This window comes from Heterocephalus glaber, unplaced genomic scaffold, assembly GCF_053883595.1.
Source record: "Heterocephalus glaber isolate CG9 unplaced genomic scaffold, H.glaber_assembly_v1.0 deba00000901, whole genome shotgun sequence".
Taxonomy (NCBI): Eukaryota; Metazoa; Chordata; class Mammalia; order Rodentia; family Bathyergidae; genus Heterocephalus; species Heterocephalus glaber.
In genome coordinates this window covers 7287948-7314790 of record NW_028258171.1, presented here as the reverse complement: position 1 = coordinate 7314790, position 26843 = coordinate 7287948, and the positions used below count along the sequence as shown (strand labels likewise).

Here is a 26843-nt window from a genome sequence, read left to right as displayed (position 1 = left end):
ATATAATGCAGATAATTAATGTATCTTTATAAAGAGCTCAAGCTATGAACTAGCAATGTTTTCTATACTATTCAAAGTAGAGTCTGTAGCATTGTTAGTGTAATCAGATTAGAGAACCAATTCCAGAAACTCTGAAACCAATTAAGAGAATCCTTAAAATTGTTCCTCTAAACATTCCTGGTGCCAAAACTCTGTATTATTAGTGAGGGATATATACTGTCTGAGTGCTAGAGAATCATTCCAAGTCCAAAGGACTCACAACCAGGGAAGTCTGGTATAACTCGGTCTGAGGCTGAAGGTCTGAGAATTTAGGGGGCTACTAGTACTAGTTTTTGAGTCCAAAGGTAATCTCAGCTCTATAGAAGAGAGAGAGAGAAAGAGAGAGTTTTCACTGTTCCTCTTCATTTTTGTTTTATTTGGGCCCTTAGCTAGTTGAATGATACCCACCCACATTGAGACTGGTGAGACTGCGTCTTCCACCACAGACATGTCCAGAGACAATACTTTACCAGCTATCTGTGTATGCCTTTGTCTTAGTTACTTCCTATCACTGGGACAAGATACCTGACACCCACAGCTTACAGAAGAAGAGGTCTATTTTGGCACAGTTTCAGTCCATGGTCAGCTAGCTCCAAAGAAGAAACAAGATAGCAGAGGGCCATGTTAGGGGAAAAGTGCTCAACTCATGGCAGCCAGGAAACAGAGAGAGAAAAGAAGTGCTGGGGATAAGAATGTACCTTTCCAGGTCATGATCCCAGTGACCCACCTCCCAACAGCACATTTAGCTACTGAACTCATCAATGGATGAATCCACTGATGAGTATAGCAACCTCACATAATTCAATCACCTTCCAAACACATGAGACTTTTGGGGGACATTATACATCTATGCCATAATACCCTTAATATAGACAAGTTGTTACCTAAAAATAACTATCACAGACTCCAAAGAGAATGAGATGGATACATAGAGGTGTTCCTGGCATGGTGTTTCAGAACCAGAATGAAACGGCTAACTATACAAGTTGAAAGGGACCCAGCCATGGGTGGTAGAGCCTAAGTGTAGCAAGTAGGTCATCCTTGCAAGAAAGGAGGAAGTGCTGGCTATACAGAATGATTATATATAGTAATATTGATCAAATAAATATGTCACTTATAGAATCCAGTTTCATCAATGATGGAGAGATTTACAAACACAAAGAGGGAGAAAACTAGAATGTACCCTGCGGTGTTGAATAAAAATGAAGGGCTTGAGGTAAACTCATGAATTCCAAAATAGATAAACAGATACTTCTCTTTGGTCCCAGAAAGCAAGGGAGAGCATACAGAATGATTTAACATGACAAAAGGAAACAGAATCAAGCTTGAAAAGATGAACTATAAAATCCAGAACAGTCTAAGTCAAAATAATAATGGTGATATTGGATTGCAATCTATTGAATAAAATTGGAAAGCAGAGATTCTTACATAAAACACTAATAGCTGAACAACTGAATAACAACATGAAGAACTGAATAACAAGATGATTTCAAAGTATCTCCCCATAAAACACTTCTTAATTACAAAGCGCAAAGAAGTAACATTATATTGGGGAATCCTAGTGGATAGTGGTAGTATCCTAGAATCCTAGAGGATAGTGGTAGTATCCTGGTGGATACTACCTTAAACATCTGTATTCTGTAATATCTGTAAAAGAATACAGACATCATGTGATGCTTAAAAGGATACAAAGAGAAGATGTGGCATTACTTCCCTGATATTTCTGTCAAAGTTGCACAGCCTGTGTCTAATCCTGAGAAAATAAATCCAAACAGAGGGAAACAGTAGTACCAAGTAACTAGCTTGTAAATCTTCATATGTGTCAAGGCCAGGAAAGTCTAGGAAAAACTAAAAGAGAAATATGAAAACTACATATACTACATGCTTCTGAAGAGATTCTTAGCTATAAATGGTATTATTGAGAAAATTGTCAAAATTTGATTGGGGTCTGAAGATTAGAGAGGAGTAATGTACACATGTAAATTTCCTGGTATTCTTGGTTATTTTGTAATTATGTAGGAGAAGGCTCTTATTTGTAGGAAGTATACACTAAAATTATTTTTTAAATGTTCTGGACTATACTTGAAACTTTTCTATAAGCTTGAAGTTATTTTAAAATAAAAAGAACTGGGAGCTCCAGATGAGCCCAGAGAAGCAAGTCTGAAATAAAGCAAGCAAAACAAACTAAACTGTTTTGTCATAATAAAATAACAGGAGGGCTGGGGATTTAGCTCAGTGACTCTGCCACCTGCTTTGCAAGTGCAAGGTCCTGAGTTCAATCCCCAGTACCAAAAGAAAAAAAAAAAAAGATTGCACCAATAAAATAACAGGAATTTTAATTTTTCTATTTTTTTGCATTTCTTTGTAATAAATCTCACTTTCTGATAGGAATATCCATGTGCCTTTGAAAATATTTAAGTGTATTAGTAATGCAAATGAAACCAAAATTTACTATTGAGCTTCTGGAAATCAAAAAAGGATCTTTTTTTTCTTAAAGCTTAGATTTTATTTCTTTCTCTTTTTTTTTTTTTTTTTGCGGTACAGCAAAAACTCAGGACCTTGTGCTTGAGAGGCAGGCACCGCACCACTGAGCTAAATCCCCGGCCCAAAATAGGGTCTTAAAGCAAGTCTTGAAAGTCAGGCTTAGTAATTTCTAAATTGATTTAGTCCCAAGAATATATCAGGAAAAGCCTAGAACACTTAGAACACTAGGCGACTTGGGAGGCTGAGGCAGGAGGATTGCCATGAGTTCAAGGCCAGCCTGGGCTACATAGTGAGACTCTGTCTCAAAAAAAAAAAAAAAAGAAAAAAGAACGAGAAAAGAAAAAGAAAAGCACTAGGCAGAGAGATCAGAGGGTACACTCCTTCTGGCTAAATGGCTAGACCGTAAGGCCTGCTCTGTAGGGGATAGAATAGCTGCTCTCAAAGTGTCATACAGCAATCCCTTGGAGATCACCAAGATCATTTCCCTGGGTCTACAAGGTCAAAATTTTTCACAGTATATTAAAACAGTATGGTTTTTTTTCACTCATTCTTTCCTAAGTGTAGAATGGAATTTCCAGGGGCTACATGATTTGTGAAATTGCAACAAATCAAACACAGAAGTAGATATGCACGCCTATTAAGCTATCTCCTATTTAGCCAGACATTAAAGCAAACTAGAAAATATAAAAGAATTCCATTCTTCTTATTAATTTTATTTTACTTCATAAAATATACAGTATTTTATCTACAGTATTTTATAAAATATTTATATAATACATTTTATAACTGATGAATAAATATTAATATGCCTGTTTCAGTTTATAATATGACAAATATTGATAAATATAACCCAAACAAAACAAAGCTTTTTGGAGCCTTCAATATTTCTTAAAAGTATAAAGGGGTCATAAAACCAAGAGGTTTGTGAATCACTAACATAGAAATGGAAATTTATCCCTTCCAGGCTAAAGTGTTATAGAAGGAAGAAAGAAGCCAGTGTTACAGTCAATATGTCAGACACCTGGATTCTTATAAATCTATCTCTTCCTGTGCCCCTGAAATTCTGTCCAAAGCTTGAGTGAGTTTAGAAAACATCGAAACAGATATGGGAAACTCAAGAATATTAAGACACATATTAGAAAGCAGCTGAAAACAAGAATTCCCACATTTTTTTGTGTGTGCCATGGACCAGGTTTGGAAGTCTGATGAATCTTACAGACCTGTTCTCAGAGTGTTTTAAAATTTATAAACTACACAGAATTTTAAAAATCATATTGTTATTATATTTCTGTCAAATGTCCAAAGGAAGTTCTGCATATGACCACTTCCAACCTGACGCAAAGGGACAGTACAACAGCAACTGCAGGCAGCTGTATATGGATAAGCCTGGGGCTACACATTGGCTCTCTTTAGTCCGTTCTTTTTATGCACAGGATCCACATATCCACCAGTGAATCGGTACAACAGGCTGAGAGATTTCAGAGGAAAAAGTCATGGAATGGGAATACTTCAAAATTCTCCAAAGTAACTTGGGCCATGTACTCGAGTAACAGATTTAACACATTACCCCTCGTGGGGGATATGGTTAATGGGGGAGGCTATGCATGTGTGAGGGCAGGTGGCACGTGGGACATTTCTGTATCTTCCTCTCAATTTTCTGTGAACATAAAACTGCTCTAAAAAAAAAACCCTAACATCTTTTTTTTTTTTTTTTTTGGTACCGGAGATCAAACTCGGGACCTTGCACTTGCAAGGCAGGTGCCGGAACCACTGAGCTAAATCCCCGGGCCAATGTCTATTTTTTTAATACTTAGCAATGCTCCTGTTGCTCATTTAGAATCTAACCCAGAATAGGTTTCACTTGGAACCAATTTACTCAAAAAGATGCAAGGACAGAAGCACCAGCATGTCAAGAGGGCATTACTAGATATTTTTCTTATGTAAGAGTCCTTAAAGCAATCCACCAATTCAAAGGTTTGTCTTCTTTGACCACTCCAATATACAGCTCAAGTGGAAGAGAACAAGACCCAAGCGGGTATATGCCATAGTCATCCAGGATTAGAAGCCTTATGACCATTCATGGGTATAGCTGCCAGGTCTCCACAAAAGACATATTACATTACTTAGGAAAGCCCAAAGTTTTGGGCATCTAGAATTCGTAGTTCTCACAATCTTCCTAATAGAGGAGAATTCAACATACAGGACCTTTTTTATTATAATACTAATTATACAGTTGATAGTTCATCTTTACTAGGTTTCCAGTTATATATAATTAGAAAGTTAATCCAACTTCAAATTTGTACACAAAGCAAAGGAGGGAGTTTTGCTAGCTTTTATTCATTGTTTCTCTGTAGCCTTCCCCAACTTTCCATTAAATACTCATATAGTCACCAAATAAGTAAAAAATTCTCATCAAAACAAAAAAGTAGGCCTGATAGATATTTAAGTGCTGGAGCCTAGAAGAAATTAAATTCACTGTAGGACAGATGAACATTTTCTGAGGGAAGCACTTAAAACTCTGCTTCATGAAACAGATTGTCTGAACACTTTGTAAGCAACATGAAAGATCTTGGATTTACCTTTTAGGTTCTGCAGGGACACTTGAAATTTTCAAGTTTGAGCTTCAGATCAATCATGTTTGAGAAAATATGAAAGAGCTTTTTGATACAGGCAAGGCTTTAAGACTGAAGATATGAAAACAAAATAGAGACAAACATTTGCAGTATTTTTGGCGAGAAATGTTGAAAGTCATTACTTAGTAGCAGAAGAATGAAAGAAATAGAAAAGAAATTAGTGGTTACTTGAATTTGAGAGGCAGAAGAGGGTAAAGGTGTAAGAGGGAAAAACTCCAGAGTGGCTCTTACACCTCTGATTTAGTTATGGGTAGGCAGCCTTTCCCCGAAACAAACAGAAGAGGAGGGAATTTAAGAGTGAAAAATCATTAGCAGGTAAATTGGAGTTGGCAGAAAGATAGAGAGTTCTATTCTGAGTATGTTTGGCTTGAAATAGCTTTGGGCGATCTGGATGAAACTGTCCCCAAGCATCCCTTCATACTGAACCTGGTCAATTTGGAGGACACTGAACTCTGAGTTTTCCATTTTTCTCCGTTAGATCCTGAACTCTGGGAGCTGGGGTGGGGGTGGATCATAGCTGGCAGCAAGCAACCAGCAGGATTAGACTAAAAGGTTCCAATTGCAAGAATCCATTCAACCACAAGATGGCATCAGAGCTAAAATACAAGAGAACCTTACTTTGAACTTTCCTCGTGTGGCAAAGCAATCACTTACCAGTGTTTCAGGGTTTCTTTATTAGCAAGGAAGGACTACTCCCAGGTGAATATGTCTGAAAAGAGACACTTGGAACATTCTCAAACAAATTATACAGCCTCCAGTATGGTCTAGGTCTGGAAGATGGGTGTGGTGAGCAGGTAATGCAGGGGATCAATGAATCAGCAGGTATTTGTTTAAATTGGACAAGGGCTGTGAGAAAACAGGTGTGAGCTTTTGATAATTGTTTGTTTTAAGCCAGGGTCTCTCTATGTTGTTCAGGCTAGCCTTGAACTCACAGCAATCCATAGCAAGCCTCAGATTCCCAAGTGCTGGGATTACAGGCAAGGGCTACCAAGCCTGGTTTGTAAGCATTCGGTACAAACCACAGGTATGAAAATCGATCCAGAAGTTTGCTGAATTGTCATAACAGAAACTTTAAGAAGAAAGACACTAGCAGGTCTGTGCACCAGGTAGGACCTCCAGCCTCACTCTAAGTTATTGTTGAAGAGGCCCACGTGTCCTCAGGCCAAATATTAGATTAGATATGGGCATCTTGATATGTGGGCCCTTAATAAATCCACTGTGATATATGCAAACAATGTAATATTGCTCAAGCATAAAAAGGAGTAAAATACTGATGAATGTGTATGAACCTCAAAAAAATTCTAAATGAAGAAAACTAGACAAAAAGATCAATACTTCCATTCATAAGAAATATCTCAACAAATAGAAACAAAAAGCATAGAAACAGAAGGCAGATTGGTCTTGCTTGCATAGTGGCACAAACCCAGCACTCAGGAGGCTGAGTCAGGAGGACTGCAGTAAATTTGAGACCAGCTTGGGCTACATAGTGATTTTAAGGCTAGCCTGGAAAACACACAAGACTCTGTCTCAAAAACCCAAAAAAGAAAGGAAGCAGATTGGCCTTTGCCAAGGACTATGGGGGTGACTACTTAATAGGCATGAGTTTTTCTTTTAGGAGATAAAAATGTTTCATAGGTGGTGTAGAACATTGTGAATGTATTAAATGTCACTGAATTGTACGCTTCATTTTATTTTTTTTTACTATAAACTGAATTTATTGGTAGCAACTTTATGTAACTTATTCTTCATATTTGATGTTACAAGCTTTAGGGTCTTTGAGACATGCAGGACCCTTGTATGTAAATGGCATAAATCACATTATTTGAGCTCTCTTAATTGCTTTTGAAATTTGTTTCTTCCCACAAAGACCCATTATATGCCTTCCATGGATGCATACAGTAAAGGGAAAAATAAACTGGGACAAAAGCTGCACATTCTTAAAAGCCACACATTTCCCACACAAGATACACTTCTTAAGAGGCTCCTTATAAAGACTTTCCATTGTAATAGGCAGGTTGTCATTGCTGGTTACCTGTTTAGACTATGAACAACTTGTCCTTAGCACCGTGGGAGGTCCGGGATCCATGAGCCAGACAGCAGCTGTCACCCAGTGAGTCAACTTCTTCCTCCCCAGACCACTGCAAACAGCAACTACAGCGGCCATGCTTTCTCATCCTTCTTCCTTTCCTTTCTCCAGTGAACTGCACATTTTAAATGGATATTTTATGTCATGTGAATTTGCCTTACTTTATTTAAAAATGAAAAGCCACCCATGCAGAAACATGAAAATATTCACATTATACTACAGTGGCATACAAGCATTAAAAAAAAAAAAAGGAAATAGAAAATAGCAGATTGTGTACTATATATTTATTAGGTTATAAAGTATATTTCTACTGTGAGTTGCAGTTAAAAAATAGCTGAAAGCTACTGAAAATAAAATACTTCTGTTATGAGCTTTTAGTTTCTTCTGTGGCAGGGATGGAAATATGTAACTCTGATCTTCTTGTAAAAGAAGTGGCTTGTATGCTGTAAAGACAGCAAACCTCATTTTATCCATGCAGATTTGCTTCCCTTGTCCAACGGATTTTGTTTCGTTCCTTTCGTTCATTTGGATGTTTTACGTTTATATTTTGTCTCAATTTTTTTTGTTGTTGTTACCAGGGATCGAACTCGGGTCCTTGAGCTTGCGCAGCAGGCGGCGAAACCACTGAGCCAAATCCCCGGGCCTTTATGTTTATATTTTGGATTCGAAATATTTGCTGTGACAAAATGTAGCAGATACAGAATTTCCAAAAGGGGACTGCAAAAGCCACTTCAAAAATTTAACCCACTGCAACCTCTCCAGTCCAGTGTTGTCTTAACTGTGAAACGTGATATGACTCTGCGAAACTGAGGGATTTTCTTAGATGAAACATACAGAGGTCTTCTGCTGCAAATGCTGACTGGGGTGAAGAGGGCAATTTATGGTCACACGGTGCATGGTACAGCTTTTGATAGGGTTTACCACTGACTGTTCTGGCTACACCTTCACTTCCAAGACAGAAATAGGTCGTCCTACACAAGGCTTCCAGCCAGCGACTTCGTCAAGAAAAGCTCTTAACTCCGCAGCTGTTGGAGCAGAAGCCAACTGACTCCACTCTAACGCCTGGCATAGTCTGGTCTGTCAAAAAAGGCATCGCAATATATAGTCGTCAATATTGATACTTCTAGAACCTGAGGTGCTGTTTCTTTATATATAAAAAAAAAAGTGGTGCAGGCCTGTAGTCTCAGCACTCGGGAGGCTGAAGCAGGAGGATCGCTGCAAGTTCAAGGCCAGCCTACACTATGTATATAGCGCGACCCTGTTTCAAAACAAAACAACCCACTTCCTGCCGGAATACCTCAAACTAAAAATTACATTGCGTGTGTAATTTTGTATTCGGTCTACTATCCCCTGAGAACAAAACGTCCTTTCTCGGCCTCGAATATATGGCGAATTGAGAAAAATTAAAGTTCTCTCAAACCCACGAAGCAACCCACATTTCTCAGACGAGGGATCTGGAAACCATCCTTCAGCCAAACGAGGTCGGTAATGGGGAAGGGTGACCGGGAAGGGCCAAACTTAGTAACCGATGTAGCTCTAAGAACGCGGGCGGCGTCTGTGACGTGTTTTTCCGCCGCAGAGCACCCTGGGAAGAATGGCAGAACGCGATGTGGGCGCGCGCCCTGTAAAAACGAAATGAATTCCGCGGATCGGGTTGCGCCCCATACTCTTGGCCGCACGGGGTGACACACGTTTTACGGGCACAGCGGTGTCCACTCGGCGCTAGATTGGTGCCCCAGGTTTCCTTGAGTCGCAGCGAGACGCGTGGCGACGCAGCTGCTGAGCGAGCCAATCCCGAGCCGGCGGGAGGGCGGGGTCAGATTTGAAATCCCTGACTGGTGTGAGGGGACTCGCGACGCGCTGGTTGTCGTTTGGGCGTGCAGCTGTGCTCCTCGGGTGCTGGCGCGGGAGTCGGACACTACGACCACCCTGTGCCAGACCCTTCACCCGAGGTACGAGGTGCCGCCCCGCTCCCAGCCCGCAGGTCAGGGTCTCCGGTCCCGGTCCCGCTGCCGGGCGCGACCCCGACCTCTGGCGCGCTCTGCCCTGGCCTGGGCTTTTCTAGAGCTCCTGCCTTAACAGTCGTTTCCTAAGTGCTTCCTTGCGGGGCTGCTGCGGTTGTCAGGAGAAAAGAACATTCACTGATTCTTTCGGATGGTGAGTGCACTGGTCTTTTCTTTCTAAAATCAGTTCTGGGTGGGAAAATCTTAGGTCAGAATGATTGTCAGGAAAATTGCCCCGGTACCCAGCTCTCCATCTTGGGACCTAAGACTCCACCTCGAAATATAGAAACAGTGGATCTCTCCAGTTTATGTTTTCCTCTGATTACACTACTTACATGCTGGTTGCAAAGAGTTTAGATATTAACAAAATTGTTTAGAAAATGGAAGGCCCTTTCACAATGGATCTCTCCGGTTTATGTTTTCTTCTGATTAAATTTACATGCTGGTTGTAAAAAGTTTTAGGTGCTAATGAAATTACAATGGAAAGCCCTTTCACCCTACCTTTCCTAGCTAAACACTTCACGATTTGATGCACTGTCTTCCAGATTTTCCCCCTATGTTTATGTTCATTTTTTTGAAAACGAAAATGCAACTCCATGTCCTTTTTGGTGTGTACTGGAGATTGAACCCAGAGCTTTTACACTGAGCTACATCCTCAGCCCTCCCCCTTTTACATTTTGAGATATAGTCTCCCTCAATCGCTAAATTGCCTAGGCTGGGCCCGAATTTAGGATCCTTCTGCTTCCCATAGTGCTAAGATTACAGACGTGCACCACCAGGCCCAGCTTTCTGCTTCCTTTTCAAATTTAATTTTCCTGGGGAACTTTGCATGTCAGTATCTATATATCTTTTTGTTGAAGACATAGAATTCGATTTTATAAATGTAGCAGAATTTATGAATTTATTTTGCCTCTTATTGGTGGTCATCTATGTTGTCTTCTAATTTCCCCAATACTGCAGTGAACTTTTGTGTAGTAGTAGATTATATTGCCTGTTGTTAAAGAACTTGGGTTTTGAGGGTGGACTTGGTTACTACTCTTTCTGGCTGTTAAATGTAGCACCTTACTTCCCTAATCTTCAAACTGGGACCAATAATATTACTTAAATCTTAAGGGTTGCAGTAAGATTGTATAGCATGCACTAGGTACTATTTAGTAAATACTGGTTATCATTACTGCATATATATTTGGAGAAGAATTTATAGAATTACAGTAGTTTTCCAGTCCCAGAGTCAGTCACACTTTTACCCCTCTTTGTCAACTACGATTATTGAAGAATATTCCCCCCCTTACAATCCCAAATTATTGGATAAAATAGTACTTTATATATGAATTTTTAAGTTATTTTTAGGTTATTTTTCACAGAATTTATTGTAGATAAAGATACTTGATGTCTTTTCATCTGACTATATTAGTATTTTTTGTGGTAGGCTTTTTATATTTAGATAATATCAGAAAATATTGGTAAAGTTATAAATTCAGTAGTAAGACCTGCTAGAAATCTTGATTAGTAAGTTCCAGGTCTCTTGGATTGAAATATTTTATTTTCCAAGAATTACTTAATGTAATAATTACAATTACTAGCTATGAGAAATAAAATTTACATGTAAGAATTTAAAGAAAGTCTTTAAATAGCATTATGTTTTAAAACAATTAAGATTTACTTTTTATTTGAAGGTTTTCAACTAAGATCTTGTAATTTAAATGTTCTGGAGCATAATAAAGTCAGGGTTAGAGATTATTTAAATAATTGAATGAATCTTTGAGCTGTCAGTAGGATAGATCATTGTAGCTCTAACCTTAAATTTGAGTGAGTAAAGGGAAAAACTACATTTGTGAAAGTTAAAAATCTTTCATAATTCAATAGAGTGTCATGCAGATGTTCTTTTTGATGTAAATATTGGATTGGAACCTCCAAGGTTTGATGTTCAAGTAAATTTCAAAACAGATATTCAAAATTCAGATCTTAGAGCTATTAAATATATCATTTAGTGAATGCTGCTTTTTGGAAAGAAGTAAATTTAAAGACCAAATGACTATTCTATTGAAAAATAAGACTTTAACAAAAAACTAAAATCCTAGTCTGATTTGTGAATTCTAGATTATCCATTGTTGTTATGAACTAATTAAACTTTTCAATTACTATAATGTTGTTACAGAAAGCAAATAAACTAAACTTTTTCTGCACCAAAGCATGATAAAGATTGATTTCACATTGAACTACAGGTTTCTCTGGGTCCCTGCTGAAATTCTATCCTGAAAATTGTGTTTGAATTTTCTGTTAGAGGAATTTTGTTGCTACTGACTTATCAAGATGATTGCAACACCTTTGAAATATCCAAGAATTCACCTATCTTCAGAGATGTCTTCTCAAACAAGAAATATGCCCATGGATGCGATCTTTTTTGATAACATTCCTGCAGGCACACTTACTCCTGTGAAAGATTTGGTGAAATATAAGAAGTCCTCTTTAAAACTGAATGACCATAAAAAGAATCAGTTTCTAGAAATGACAACTTCTAACAATAAAAATGTATTTCAATCTACCATGCTAACAGAGCCTGCCACCTCTAATAGTTATCTTGATATCAGTGCTATAAAGCCCAATAGCAATGGATTAAAAAATAAAGCAGCCTATGAATCACCAGGAAAAGTATTTCAGAGAATGAAAGAAAAAGTACTGCGTGACAAACAAGAACAAGCATCAGGAAACAGTAGTATGCTGGAACCACCGAACAGTGAAAATAATAAACTCTTTACTCCTAACAAAGATGGGAAAAGACCATTGCAGCATATCTACCTGTGTGAAGAAAAGGAGAATAACGGTTCATTTCAATCAGGTAACAGTTTGCTAAGAGAGTAGTTTTATTGTGTTTTTGCTAAAGAGCTAGAATGTGATAAATGCTTAATGTGTCAGATACTGTTTTAGGTTTTCAAGATACAGCAGTGGATAAAATGCATCAAAATTTCTGCCTCTGAGTATAGTTCACATTCAAGTGAATTTTAAAAAGTAATTTTTTGGTACAGAAGAGGAAGGCAGGAAAAAAAAAGCAGAGTAAGGATGATAGAGTTGGAGGGTGTTGTATTTTTCAGTGGAATGATTAAGGTAAGCTTCAGAAGATAGCATCTGGCCCCAAACACTGGAAGGAAGTGATAGGTAGAGATGTTTTGGGAAATGGAGAAGGATGATGCAAGCAGATTACAGTTAAATGCCATGAAATAAGAAAATGGCTGATAAATACAGGGCCTAGTATGAGGTGAGTGTCATGGAGTGAATAGACGGAGCTGAAGAAAAGCGGATAAATAAGATAGAGTCAGGTAATATAGGACCTTATGGGTAAATGTAAGTTGACTTTTTTTTTTTTTTTAGATAGGGTCTCACGATGTAGTCTTGGCTTGGCTTGAACTCTGTGGTGATTCTCCTGCCTCAGCTTTCAGAGTGGAATGCTGGGATTATAGGCCTGCACCACCATGCCTGGTGTAAATTGGCTTTTAATATGAGCAAAATAAGGAGCCACTGGAGGGCTTTGAGCAGAGGAATGTTTTAAAACTTCTCTCTGGCCCTTAATTTGAAATAGAAGCCGTACAGTAATGCATGTAACAGTATTGCCTAGGTCCAGTGGTTGCCTTGGTCCAGTATTGCCTTGGCAGCAGTGGTTGAATTAAGAAGTGCTTAGATTCTGGATATATTCTGAAGGTAGAGCCAGTAATTGGCCTATAGATTGAGTGTGAATATAAGACAAAAAAGGATAACTTCAGATTTTTTTGTTTTGTTTTGATTTTGTTTTGGATTTTGGTTTTGGCCTGAGTAATTGGAAGGATGATTGAAAAGTCAGATGTCAGGTTGGAAAAAAAAAATTAATTGGAATTTAGGGAAGTGATCCAGGGCACAGAAGTTCATTTGAGAATTATTAGAACCTAATAGTGTTTGAAGCTGTGAGATTAGATAAGATCCTCAAGAAATAAATGTAGAAAATGTTCCAAGGGCTGAGCCCTGAAGCATTTCACTATTTAAGAAGTTAAAGAGTGGAAGACCACTGAGATGATCAGGAACAAGAAAAACCAGAAGAGTTTTACTGAAGCCAAGAGAGCAAATTGCTGTAAAGATTAGCGAGTCATCAGTTGTGTATGGTTCTGCTAGTAGATCAAGCAGGCTGAGATTTGGTCCATGGATTTAGCTGTGTGGAGGTTATTGGTGACTTTGAGGAGTGCAGTTTTGGTGAAATAGTAGGCATAAAAACATAATTTGAGCTGGTTCAAGAGGCAGAATGATGAGAGAAATTGGTAATGGTGACCACAGAAGTCTTTCTGAGGAAAACATACAGAAGTATGGTTAAAGGTTTTGTTGTTTTGAGTATTTGGTGAAATAACATTTTTGTATGCAGTTGGGAATAATGTACAAGAGGCACAAACTTAGATTGCTAGTGTTATACCTGAGTATTTGAGAAGGAATAGAATTTAATAAGTAAAGATTTGGTTTTAGCTAGGACAAAAATGGATAAATTGTTAAGAATGAAAGCAGTTTGTGCAAATACACGTGCTGGTGGATCACTATTATATGACTTCACAGATAATCTGAAATAAGAAAGGCCATCATGAGCTGAAAATACTTAGGAGATGATGCAGTGTTGAAGTTTGAGTAGGTAGAGGTCTGAATAGTGCAGAAGAGGGGAACAGTAAATTGTCTAGGCTTAAATTTGATTTTCTAGATAACAAAGATATACTCAAGTTTGTAGGCAGGAGTTTAAAGTGAGACCAGTAAATATTATTGTAAGTTTTTCTCTATCTTTTTTATTATTTTTATTTTATTGGTAGCGGGTATCGAACTCTGGTCCTTGTGCTTGCGCAGCAGGCAGTGGAACCACTGAGCTAAATCCCTGGCCCCTCTCTATCTTTTTTAAATGCATAAATGCTAGTAGGGAATAAGCTAGGGGTTGGATTTTATCTGGGTTATGTTTTTGCCAAACATGAAATGACAGACGAAGTTGAGAGTGAGTGCAAGGGGGTAACCGTGATCACCTCTAAAATCTAAGCTGGGTACTCAGAGCTAAGTAGATCTGACTGGTATGGGGAAGTGTAAACAAGTACTGTACAGGTCTTGTTGGGATAGAGGATTTGAGAGAATGATGTGGAAAAATAGAAAGTGTTCAAAAATTGGCACACATGAAAGTGAGATTTTGATGTTTCAGCAATTGGTAATGAAAAATATTTAACATACATTCTCTTATTTGATCCTTTTAGCAAACACTGGGAACTTATTAATAGCTCTTATAAAGAGCTCATTATCTTAACCACTACCTGGTAGATTGTAGGCATATTGTTGTATTTCAAAGACAGTGACATATTCTGATACAGAGAACAGAATTTTCTAAGGGAGTGTAGGATGGAGATGGAGGAGTATACAAAATAGTCTATTGTAGGGAACAGGGGAAGGGGATGTTACCAGAACCTCTGCAGTAAGTCCTAGTCTCCTGTGAGCCACGGCAGCACACGGCGAATTACAGGAAAGGTAGACAAATGAGACTGAGAAGAAGCTGAGCTTTGGGTCTGATCAGTGCTGCTCTGGACAGCACAAAGACAAAAGCCCCCTAGCTTGCAGCACTTTTTATTCAGTACAAGGGGAAACAGATCTAACAAGTGAAAATGCAGAGTTCAGTACTTCACATAGGGATAAACAAGGTGTAAAAAGACTGGGGGGGGGGGGGCAGTGGAAATCTTAAGAACAATGAGGAACTATACAGATGAAGATTTGGTTCCTCCCAGGCGTCTCCCGCAGGTGTGGTCTTGTTCTGGAGCACTACAGCATCCAGGGAATCACTGAGGTCTCAGTTGTGAGCGGAAGCCAAAATGCAATTATGTCTGGAATGTCATAGCTGGTCTGTAGGCTGGAGAACTAGGCCTACTCAAATGATTTTTCCCTAGAATTATGTAGCATTGCTCCCAACAGTCTACAGCCTAGGAGAAAATGGAGAAACAAATGAAATTATGCATATTAAAGCATGTTTTATCTACAAAATAGAGTTTGAGAGAGATAGAAATGCTGGTCTACTTTGAGAATGTGATGACTCTTTCCCCAGAAAGTACACACAAGTTTTGTAAATATGATTTCAGAGATTTTTTTTATAGTCTCTGCATGGCTATCAAGGACCTATGTTGTACAGCATGTTTTACTTGATGGAATTACCTGCTTGTTTTTAATACATAACCTGCCATTCCAAAGGAACGAGTTAAAGTAGAAATTATTCACTTCTTTTTATGACTCATCATTATAATCTATATATTCAGATTTCTAAGGCCAAAGTGGCATACTTGTTAAAGCATGATCACTACCAATTTTCTAAAGTATAATACTTGACATTAAACGAAATTCAAATTTTCCTTCTTTGTTACAACTTTTAAGTCTGTTTTCTTTATGTGTGAAAGAAACTCATTTCTATATTCAAAAAAATTAAAGTTTAAAGAGCTAGATTGTAAATCAGAATAAACAATACTTGTTTCGTCTAGTTAGTTTCTTTTTTTTTTTTTTCCTACCAGGAATCAAACTCAGGTCCTTGCGCTTATGCAGCAGGCAGTGAAACCACTGAGCTAAATCCCTGGCCCTGTCTAGTTAGCTTTTGTGCTTTTAAAGGAAAAGAGATGTCAAGGGAATATAAATTATAGTTGAATCTCCTATTGGGTCTCAACATTTTGACTTAAAGAATAAGTTGCAGCTCTGTTCTTTTGTTTTTTAAGAATTTACAGTAATCAGAAACAAGTAGAATTTTTAAGACTGGGTAGCACTTCATGTATACTCTTAACAAATATATGCTTAATTTGTGGCAGCACTGGAATTTTATTCCAGATCTCCAGACTTCTAAGTCTAGTAGTATACTTTCCCCCTTTCTCTCCCTGTCCCCAGAGTCCTCACCTGACAGCAGAGATCACCCTGTTAGCCACTGTGTGACACTGTCTATCTGCCCTTTAGTCAACATCTCCCAGCAAGCTCTGTGCCCAGCCACCTGGGGCCTGGTTGTCCAGCGCAGCTCCTGGCACCAAGCAGTCTGGTACGTGGTGCTGGACAGAAGTTGTATCAAGGCTGTCCGAATGCTCAGCCTGGGTCTCCTGGAACCTTGCTGCCGTCTATACTAGGAGGGGCCATGACCCAGACCCTTACACTCGCAGAAGGCTCATGCTATGCTTTTGTCTAGAGCAGGCAGATTGTGGCTTAGAGAAGTTTCTAAATGCCCCTTCAGCATGATACCAGTATTGAGAATGTAGTGAAGGTGTAAAAAGACAATAAAGGGAAATATGGATGTACCTCTCATATACTGCAAAATTACACCCTACTGGTCTGATCATTACAACTTAATTTTAAAAAGCATTTTTTTCTCCTCTGTAGTAATCAACTTCTTTTATTTTTCTTTTTTTTTTTTTAAAGCTTCTGTCCAAGAAGTTACTCTAGAATCATCACATTTCCTTCCCTTCAATCAAAAGACTCAACACCACCAAGAAAAGAAAACACAACTGCACAATTCAACTTATGGTAAAGTGTTCTTGTTTGTTTCTTAGTTTCCAAGTTGGGGCAGTAAGCATTGATGAATTAACCGTGAATTATTTAAAAGTCAGAGGCACTCAGAGACTAGGCAGGAGGATAGAGCATTCCTAACTCAAAGACTTCTTTTTAATATAAGCAGTTTTAACTTGACTTTTATTTCTCTCTTTTAATTTCATGATCCTTATATAATTTTTGTTTTGTGTCTTTTGCAGAACTTCCAATTCTGAACCAAGAACACAAAAATGTTTCAGCAGTAGGAGTCTCAAACAAAGGATTAGCTAGAGCTCAGTTGACTAAACAGATTCTTCACTCAAAAGAAAACATAGTTGAAATCACTAAGTCCAAAAAGGACACGTTTGTTTTAGAAAGCATTCATTCTGCCAATGAAAAATTCCAAAATTCTGATGTTGAAACTTCTAGTACTAATTGTATTCCTATTAAAAGCGGTAGTCAAGGAATAGTTTCTGATAGTGATATGACAACAGAAGGGATTTCACAAGGGGCAAGTACAGAACAAAATGAAAAAACAGTGTCCACAGAGACTAGTCTTCTCAATTCCATGGAAGATACATGTAAAATTGTACTTGCAAGTCCAAGACTTCATTTTACAATACCTCGGAGGTCAAAAAGAAATATTTCAAAGCTTTCTCCTCCAACTTTATTTCAAACCATTACAAACGAAGTTAAAAAAAATAAGGTAGGAAAACTGTATTTTGTTTTTTTGAGACAGCATCTTGCTATGTAGTTCAGGTTGGCCTTGAACTCACTGTGTAGCTGAGGCCAGCCTGGGACTCTCAGCTCTCTTAATGCCTCAGCCTCCTAAGTGCTGAGCTGCAGGAGAATGCCACCATGCCTGGCAAAGATAGGAAAACTTTTGGGTTTTGTTTTTTTTTTAATTTGTTTGTTTATTTTTTAGACAGAGTCTCGCTGTGTATTTCAGGCTGGCCTTGAACTTACTATGTAGCCCAGGTTGGCCTCAAACTTGAAGCAATCCTCCTGCCTCTGCCTCCCAATTGCTGGGATCACAGGCATGTGCCACCACACATGCTTTTGGTAGCAAAATTTTTATATCAATATATATTTCTACCTTCTGCTCCTTCAGGTTGCAGGCTTACGCTCATTTATGTTTCATTTATTATTTAGCAACAGTGTAGCCTAGGGAAAAGACCTGTGGTCTGAAAGTTAGAAAACCCAGGTGTTTGATTTGCTCCAACAATTTACTTACCTCTTTTAGGGAAGAACACTGAATTCATTCCTGCTCTTAATTTGTTCTTTTTCTTCTAACTTTTGAAGTGCTATTAACAGAACAATTGAAATAGGAATTATAGCATCTAAAGATTTGAGAATTTTCCTGATGTGTAGTAATAATAGGATGATCAATAAACACTATCGAATCAAACTATGATACATTAGAATAAATTCTTAAAAGGAAATAGAATAGAAATTCAGGCTCAAAAAGAAAGATACAAAGTGAAATTTCTAATTGTTAAAAATTTGCCCATTAATTTTTAAAAGGATGATGAGGGTATCAAATTAAGATGGTGTTCAAATTCCATCCTAATTTTAAAGAATGATATAGTAGTTACAGTTTTTGTCTTTCAGTGAATTCACTGGAAATTGAGTTATGACTTTAAACTTATGATGAAAAGTTTTAAATGTTGACTTTAAAATGTGTAAAGTGGGGCCGGGGATTTAGCTCAGTGGTTTCGCCACCTGCTGCGCAAGCGCAAGGACCTGAGTTTGATCCCCGGCACCAAAAAAAAGTGTGTAAAGTGAGTTGAGCAAACAGTATGAAGACAGCTATCTTAACAGACTCCCACAATACTAATTCTTTCATCTCTGCATTGCTGTTTCCCAGTCACCATAAAATGTCCAGTCCTCCCAGGGCTCGTGCCCCTACATAGTTCTGTACATCCCCTAATTTTGAGCCAATCTCATTCATCGTCAACTCTAAACATTACATTGTGCTCTTTGAACTCAAGGTATGTGGAGCAAAATGTTGTATTATCTAGTTCTATGAACATTTTTTTAACCTTGCTTTAACTAAACTACACCCTCTACTAACAACTCTCTCAAACTTGGTTTCTTCAGCTTTAATGACTTCTCCTACCCTCACCTTCCGTCTTAGACCTGCCCTTACCTTGGCATTAGTAAGCACAAGCACTGAATTCTCACTTTCGAGCATCATGCTCTCTTACTACTGGCTCCTTTTGTTTAAAGTCGTCCCCTTTCTAATAACATGGCAAAATTATCTAACTAGACTGCATCTGTACAATGAGGATTATAGTACTGCCTACAACCTCCTAGTTTTGTGAGGATGAGTCAACACATCTAGGTGCTGGAAACACTATTAATGTTAGTTTTTATTTTAACATTATCTCCATCTGACTGATGCTTTGATATATCTTAGGTAATTCCAAATGGGGGGAATAGGAAAAAAAGGAATGTTATTTACTGTCTCTTCCCCAAGTTTTACGTATAAAATTTTAAATGGACATATCTGGGAATGCAATAAAAAGACAATCCTCCCATTTTAATATATTTTCCTGATTGAGTATATAAAGCCACAGTGGAGAATTTGGCTTTATATATAAATGTATAATTTTATGTAAAGTAAATGACCACTCAGACGAGTTACTCTATGAATCTTGGCTTCAGCTCTCATCAGAAATAGTTCAACTTTAAAAAAAAAAATAGTTCAACTTTAAATTATTATGAAATATAAATTTTTGCATAGATGTTCATAGAAATTTTTCCATTTGAACAGGATTTTATATGTACTACTGTAATTTTCTGAGTTATCCAGATACTTGCTTTGAAATACAATGCTGTGAAATGTATATTACTAGCAGTTACCTTTATAGGAAATCAAAATGTAATTCTTAAGTCAAATTTTTTTTTTAAAAGGTCTAATATTTTTAGGGACAAGGATGATGGGATACAACACAGTTAACTCTTTCTCCAAGTTATTGGAGCTTTTGCAAAATTTGGTGTTTTAATGTATACCTTGGTGTTTTACATGATCCCTCCCACCATGTGGCTGAGGGTTTTTTGGGGAGTTGAGGTTTTTTTGAAACAAAGTCTTCTATGTAGCCCAGGCTGGCCTCAAACTCGCAGCTGTCCTCCTGTCTCAACCTCCCCAGTGCTGGGATTACAGACATGGGCCACTACACCTGCCTTTGTCATTGAGATATTTGATGTAAGAATTTTGAAATGTAGTTTCTTTTGGATTATAAGACAAACTATGTAGTACAACCTCAGTTCAGTCTTTTTCTTCATATTTTCTGTTTCATTATATACAAGTTTTAACAATTGCTGTTTAGTAACCCGTAATTGTATAGATGGGGACTAAGGAATTATTAGATGATTTTTTTCTTGTAATTTCATTGTGTAATGCTAATGCTGCAAATAGTACAAGAAATGTGTGCTTTGTTTTACGCTTAATTAGGTAATCCAGCTACAGGAATGGGTGATTAAGATCATCAATAATAACACTGCTGTATGTGTAGAAGGAAAACTGACGTAAGTGTAACATTTAAATATTCTTATAATAAAATTTGAGAAGATGGTTGTGTATAAAATTTTAAAAGGTGATTCATGAGAAACAGTATCTTCCTACAAAGAAACACCTTCTTATGAGGTTATGAACTGAAAGTAAAAAGGAGTATGCAGGAGCCAGGCGTGGTGGCACATACCAGTAATCTCAGCATGCAGGAGGCTGAAGCAGGAAGGTCACTGAGTTCAAGACCCTGTCTCAAAAAACAACAACAAAAAAGCCAGGTGTGCTGGTGTGCGCCTATAATAGCAGCACTTGGTAGCTGAGGCAGAAGAATTGCTTCGAGTTCGAGGCCAGACAGAACTGCCTAACAAGACCCTGTCTCATGCCGGGGATTTAGCTCAGTGGTTCTGCCGCCTGCCTCGCAAGCACAGGGTCCTGAGTTCAATCCCCAGTACCCCCCCCCCAAAAGACCCTATCTCAAAAAACAACCAAAAAAAGAACCACGCAGGTCCTCACCATGATTGTTACCAATTTTTTTGTTTCTGCCTGTCTTCTCAAATTATTTTTTAAAGTAGTAACAGCTCAAATTTGGATCACTGTGTTTTTTTCTGAGGTGCTAATGTGTAGGCTAGTATTATCTGCTTGATTATATATGATTTGTTGATAATTATTTTGTGTTTTAGTCCACATTCTCACATCTGAATGGGGGCATGTGAATTGGAACAACTAGATAAAAATTACTGATCCAGAAAAGGAACCAAAATTATTGAAAATTTTGCCACACAATAAAATTAACACTTTCTGGTTCTCCAACTTGTAAAATGAGAGCATCTGTAAGGAGGTGAGCTTTGCCTAAATCTGCTACTCTATCAGCTCCATTTTCTGTTTTTCTCAGTAGTAAAACAGATTTCCAGTAAAACAATGCAAGATATCACAATTTAATGTACTTACATGAAAATTTTTTAAGTTGAGGATGTATATGAAATCAGAGTTGGTGCTCGTTTTCTTATTATCCAAGATGCAGTGAAGACTGCCACTGTGGGAATCCCGTTGTTGCTGCTACGACCAGTATCACCTGGACAAGTTACTTATTCTCTTTCAGTCTCACTTTTTTTTTCTGTACAATAAGGATAATATATTTATTACCTACCTTGTAGGTAATTTTAAGAATTAAGTAACCTTTTTGTTGTTGTTTTTTCAGACAAGGTTCCACTGTGTAGGTCAGGCTGGCCTTGAACTCAAAGCAATCCTCCTGCCTCAGCCTCCCCAGTTATAGGATTATAGGAATGCACCACCACACTGGGAAACAATACTAGAGAACATTGCTTTTAGATCATTTAAATGTTCAGTGAAATTAGAAAGAATGAAAGATAATATTGTGTTAAAGTGCAATATAATGAGTTTAGTATAGCATTTAAGCCTATTTGACTGAATTAAAAGAATTTAATTTTATCGCTTCTTGGCCTTTTGGCTACGATCAAGTGTAAAAGAATTTTTAGTGTGTTTCTTATTATCTAATGAATGAATGATGCTTATCTAATACTTTTTTCTTTTTCATACCCATGCTTACCTTCATTTAGAGCAATATAAAGAATAGATTTATGGGTCAGTCACTTGCTACTATAGTTTGTTTTTTCCTAACTTGAGCCTCTGTTTTGCTATTTTTTTAATGGAAGGTAAAAACCTGTGGCTGTGTACTGAGGGTAAAAAAAAAAAAATCCCAAGATTAGATGGATCTAATCTACATTTCTAAACCAAGCACGGGAGGAGGCACCTGCAGTCCCAGCTATCTGGAAGGCTGAAGCAGGAGGATGAAGAGCTCGATGCCAGCCTGGGCAGAATAGCGAGTCCTACCTTTCTGCACAAAAGCCAGCACAGTGTACAGCCTGAAGGAGAGGGCCACAGAAGATATGCTCAGCCTCAGTTAAGCTGAACTTGCAAGCACCATTAACACCAAATATTTAGGAAAAGCTTCTGCTTCCATGCTCATGATATATTTTGTATTAGGGGCACGGTTTATGCAGTGTAATTTCTTGGCACATACTCTTAGCATGTGCCAGCCAGTTGAGGTCTGCTGCAATGGTTGGGCCTCAGTTGTTAATACTATTATAGCTAGAGTGCAAGATTACTACTATGTATTATGAATATGTATACTGTACTTATATATGTACATTGTGACTCCAGGTAAAATGTGAATATTTTGGCCTTCACAAAGCTTTTTTTTTTTCCCTCCTCAGAGACATGACACACTTATATTGGCACAGTAATGTAATTGTAGAGCGCATTAAGCACAATGAACTTAGGACTTTATCAGGCAACATTTATATATTAAAAGGATTGATAGACCAAATTTCCATGAAAGAAGAAGGTAAATGAGTTTCATTATTAATTGATAACTTGTTTTAATTTATTTTTTAATTAATTGTATTGGTACATTTTAGGTATACAGTATAATGACATTCATCATTGGAAATTTGCACCTTTGCTTAATCGCTCTTGGTTCTTATTTTTTCCCCATTCCCCTGCTCTCCCTTCATCCTCCCTATTTACACAAACTTTGTTTCCATTTTTTTCATTTTCTCATATTTATTCCATTCCCTTCTTTCCTTTCCCCCTACCCCTCCCACTTCGCCCTCCCCTTTGCCCCTTTTCTTCCTATTTCACATTATCTATTATACCTTTCAGTCCCTGTTTACACTTTCAGTGTCTCACACTAGAGAAACTATTTGGTATTTACACATGTGTGTCCTATTTATTTCACTTAAGAGTATTGGCTCAATGTGCATCCATTTAGCTATAAATGTCTCTAATTTCTCATTTTTTATGGCTGAGCAGTACTACATTTTATTTTAAAAACACATTTTCTTTATCCAGTCTCTAGTTGATGGACAATTGGGCTGCTTCCAAGTTTTAGCTATTACAAATTGTGCTGCTGTGAACATGGGTGCACATATATCACTGTAGTATGATTCTTTTAATTCTTTGGGGAAGATACCCAGCAGTGGAATAGCTGGCTCAAATGAGACTTCCAGTCCTAGTTCTTTGAGGTATCTCCATACTGATTTCCAGAGTGGTTGCACCAGTCTACACTCCCACCAGCAGTGCAGCAGGGTTCCTTTTTCCCCACAGCCCCATCAGCATTTGTTATTGGTTGATTTCATGATAGCAGCCATTCTTTCTGGAGTGAGGTGGAATCTCAGCGTTGTTTTCATTTGCATCTCTCGAATGACCAGTGATGTTGAACATTTTTTCATATGTTTATTTACTAGTGAGAAATGTCTGTTCATTTCAGATGCCCATTTTTGGGTTGGGTCTTTAAATTTGGGAGGTCTGATTTTTTAAGTTCTTTACAGATTCTAGATAGTAGACCTTTGTCTGAGGAAAAGCAGGTGAAAATTTTTTCCCACATTGTGGATTGTCTCTTCACACTGTTGGTGGTTTCTCTTGCTGTGCAGAAGCTTTTTAGTGAGAAGAGATGCCACTTGTTGATTGTGCTAGTTCATAGGCAACTGAGGTTTTGTTCATAAAATCTTGTCCTACACCAATGTCTTCAAGAGTTCTGGCTAACCTCTATTCCAGCCAGCTCAGCATTTCTATTTTAATATTCAGATGTTTAATCCATTTCAATTTTAGTTTAGTGCATGGTGAGAGATATAGGTCTAGTTTTAATCATTGGCAAGATGAAACCCAATTTTTCCAGCACCATTTATTAAAGAGGCTGTCTTTCCTCCAGTGAGATTGTTTGGCTCCTTTGTCAAAGTTGAGGTGGCTGACTGTGTCTGGAGTTGTTTCTGCATCTTCTAATCTGTTCCACTGGTCCTCAGGTGTGTTTCTTTGCCAGTTCCATGCAGTTTTTATCACAGTAGCTTTGTAGTATAGTTGCAGGTTGGGGATTGTGATACCCCCTGCAATGTCTCTGTTACCTAGAATTGCTTTTGCTATGCTGGGTCTCTTCTTGTTCCCAATGAATTTTCTCAAGGTCCATGAAGTATGCTGCTGGAATTTCAATTGGGATTGCATTGAATCTATATAGCAGTTTTGGAAGTATGGCCATTTTCACTATGTTGATTCTTCCTCCCCATTAGCAAGGGATGTTTTTCCATTTTCTGATATTGTCTTTAATCTCTTCTCAGAGTGCTGCAGTTTTCAGAGAACAGGTCTTTGATTTCTTTTGTTAGGTTGATTCCTAGGTATTTCATTTTTTTGGATGCTCTTGTGAAAGGAATTGTTTGCCCTATTTCTCTCAGTGAGTCTGTTCATGTAGAGGAAAGCTATTGATTTTTGTGTGTTGACCTCGTATCCAGCTACTTTACTGAATTTGGTTATTAAGTCTAGAAAACTTCTGGTGGCATTCTTGGGGTCTTTGATATATTTGACGTCTTCATTTCCTATCTTTATTCCTTTTATTTCTCTCTCTTTTCTAATTGCTGTGGCTAATGTTTCCAAAACTATATTGAACAGGAGTGGTGATAGTGGACATCCTTGTCTTGTTCCTGATTTTAGTGTGAAGGATTTCAGTTTCTGATCATTTAGTATGATATTGGCTGTTGGATTTTCATAGACAGCTTTTATCAGTTTGAGGTAGAGACCGTCTATTCTAATTTTTTGTAGAGTTTTTATCATAAATGCATGTTGGATTTTGTCAAATGCTTTTTCTGCATCTATTGAGATGATCATATGGTTTCTCTCCTTGGTTCTATTAATACAGTGTATTACATTTATTGATTTGCATATGTTGAACTATCCCTGCATCCCTGGGATGAATCCCACTGGGTCAGGGTGTGTGATCTTCTTGATGATCTTCTGCATTCTATTTGCCAGTATCTTAATAAGGATTTTTGCATCTATGTTCATTAGTGAGATTGGCCTATAGTTCTCTTTTATAGTTCAGTTGGGTCTTTCTCTGCTTTGGGGATCAAAGTGATGCTTGCTTCTAGGAATGAATTTGGGAGTATTGCTTCCCTTTCAATTTCGTTGAAGAGTTTAAACAGTAGCAGCAGTAGTTCCTCTCTAAATGTCTTATAGAATTTGGCAGTGAAGCCATCAGGACCCGGGTTTTTCTTAGCTGGTAAGTTTTTAATTATGTTTTCAATTTCATTGATATTGGATTGTTTAGAATTTAAGGTCTACTTCATTCAACTTTGGTAATTCATATGTATCTAGGAATCTGTCCATTTCTTCTGTGTTTTCCATCTTATTAGCATATAGGTTTTCGAAGTACGTACTGATGATCCTCTGGATTTCTGCTGGGTCCTTTGTAATTTCATCCTTTTCATTCCTAATTGCATAGATTTGGGCCTTTTCTTTCCTTTTCCAGATAAGTTTGGCTAACGGTTTGTCAATTTTGTTTATTCTTTTGAAGAACCAACTCTTGGCTTCATTGATTTTGTGTATCATTCTCTTAGTCTCCATTGCACTGATTTCTCCTCTGATCTTTATAATTTCCTCCCTTGTATGAGCTTTGGGTTTGTCCTGCTCTTCTATTTCTAGAAGCTTGTTTAATTGGGCTCACTCTATTTTCCTAATAGGAGTATTCACTGCTATGAATTTCCCTGAGACTGCTTTCATTGTGACCCATAGATTCCGATATGTTGTATTGTCATTGTCATTTAATTGTAGGAACTGTCTGATTGCTTCTTTAATTTCTTCTGTGACCCATTGATTATTCACAAGTGTGTTGTTCAATTTCCATGTGTTTATGAAATTCTTGAGGTTTCTTTTGCTTTTGATCTCCAATTTCATTGCACTGTGGTCTGATAATATACAGAGGATAACTTCAATTCCTTTGCAAGTACTTAAACATGTTCTGTGAGCGAGTATGTGGTCTACTTTAGTTCATTTGTTAAAAGAGTTTGAATGAGTTCTAGTATTTCATTGCTTATTTTTTGTCTAGTTGATCTATCTATTTGTGACAATGGGGTATTGAGGTTCCCCACTACTATTGTATTAGTGTTTATTTGATTTTTCATGTCCATTAGTATTTGTTTTATATAGTTGGGTGCAGTAGAGTTTGGTGCATAGATAATTATGATTGTCATGTCTTCCTCTTGGACTGTTCCCTTTACATGGATATAGTTTCCTTCTTTGTCTCTCTTAATCAGTATTGGTTTGAAATCCACTTGATCTGCAAAGAGGATAGCTATTCCTGCTTTTGGGGCGGTTCCTGTCACATGGAGTATTGTTTTTCACCCTTTAACTTTCAGTCTGTGAGTTTCTTTTTGAATTAAGTGTGCTTCTCATATACAGCATATTGTTCCGCCTTGCTTCTTGACCCATTCTGTCAGTCTATTTCTTTTGATTGGTGAATTGAGACCATTAACATTGATAGTTATAACTGATACCTATTGAGTTATCATTGTCATGACTTTTTCTTGTTGTTGGATTCTCCCCCTTTGCTTTTAATTTCTTGTCATGCCCAATGGATTCATTCTGCAGGACTACCTAGGATTGTGATCCTCATTATCTTTTTCCTAGGATATTGTCTAAAATTCTTTGGAGTGCTGGTTTGGTATTCATGAAGTTCCTAAGGTGCTCTTTGTCATGAAAGTACCTTATTTCTCCATATA

General features: G+C 37.7%; 1 protein-coding gene, 1 long non-coding RNA gene and 1 pseudogene across 3 annotated transcripts in view; 1 reads left to right on the top strand and 2 right to left on the bottom strand.

Annotated features, from left to right (window-relative positions):
- The window catches only part of LOC147828815 (uncharacterized), a 393678-nt gene extending 386329 nt beyond the window's left edge, over nucleotides 1-7349 (bottom strand). Inside the window, exon 1 of the long non-coding RNA XR_015450068.1 lies at nucleotides 7189-7349. This is a non-coding gene — a long non-coding RNA (uncharacterized LOC147828815). The remainder of the gene's footprint in view (nucleotides 1-7188) is intronic.
- On the bottom strand, nucleotides 3326-7320 carry LOC147828816 (small ribosomal subunit protein bS18m pseudogene; annotated as a pseudogene).
- A 1462-nt stretch (nucleotides 7350-8811) lies between the features above and the next one.
- Mis18bp1 (MIS18 binding protein 1) overlaps nucleotides 8812-26843 on the top strand; it is a 54249-nt gene continuing 36217 nt past the window's right edge. For both annotated transcript variants that reach the window (XM_087208047.1, XM_087208046.1), the window contains exons 1-6: nucleotides 8812-9399; nucleotides 11530-12084; nucleotides 16662-16766; nucleotides 16991-17475; nucleotides 20227-20300; nucleotides 22515-22645. In XM_087208047.1, the coding sequence (XP_087064173.1) occupies nucleotides 11559-12084; nucleotides 16662-16766; nucleotides 16991-17475; nucleotides 20227-20300; nucleotides 22515-22645 (1321 nt within the window). In that variant the 5' untranslated portion in view covers nucleotides 8812-9399; nucleotides 11530-11558. The remainder of the gene's footprint in view (nucleotides 9400-11529; nucleotides 12085-16661; nucleotides 16767-16990; nucleotides 17476-20226; nucleotides 20301-22514; nucleotides 22646-26843) is intronic.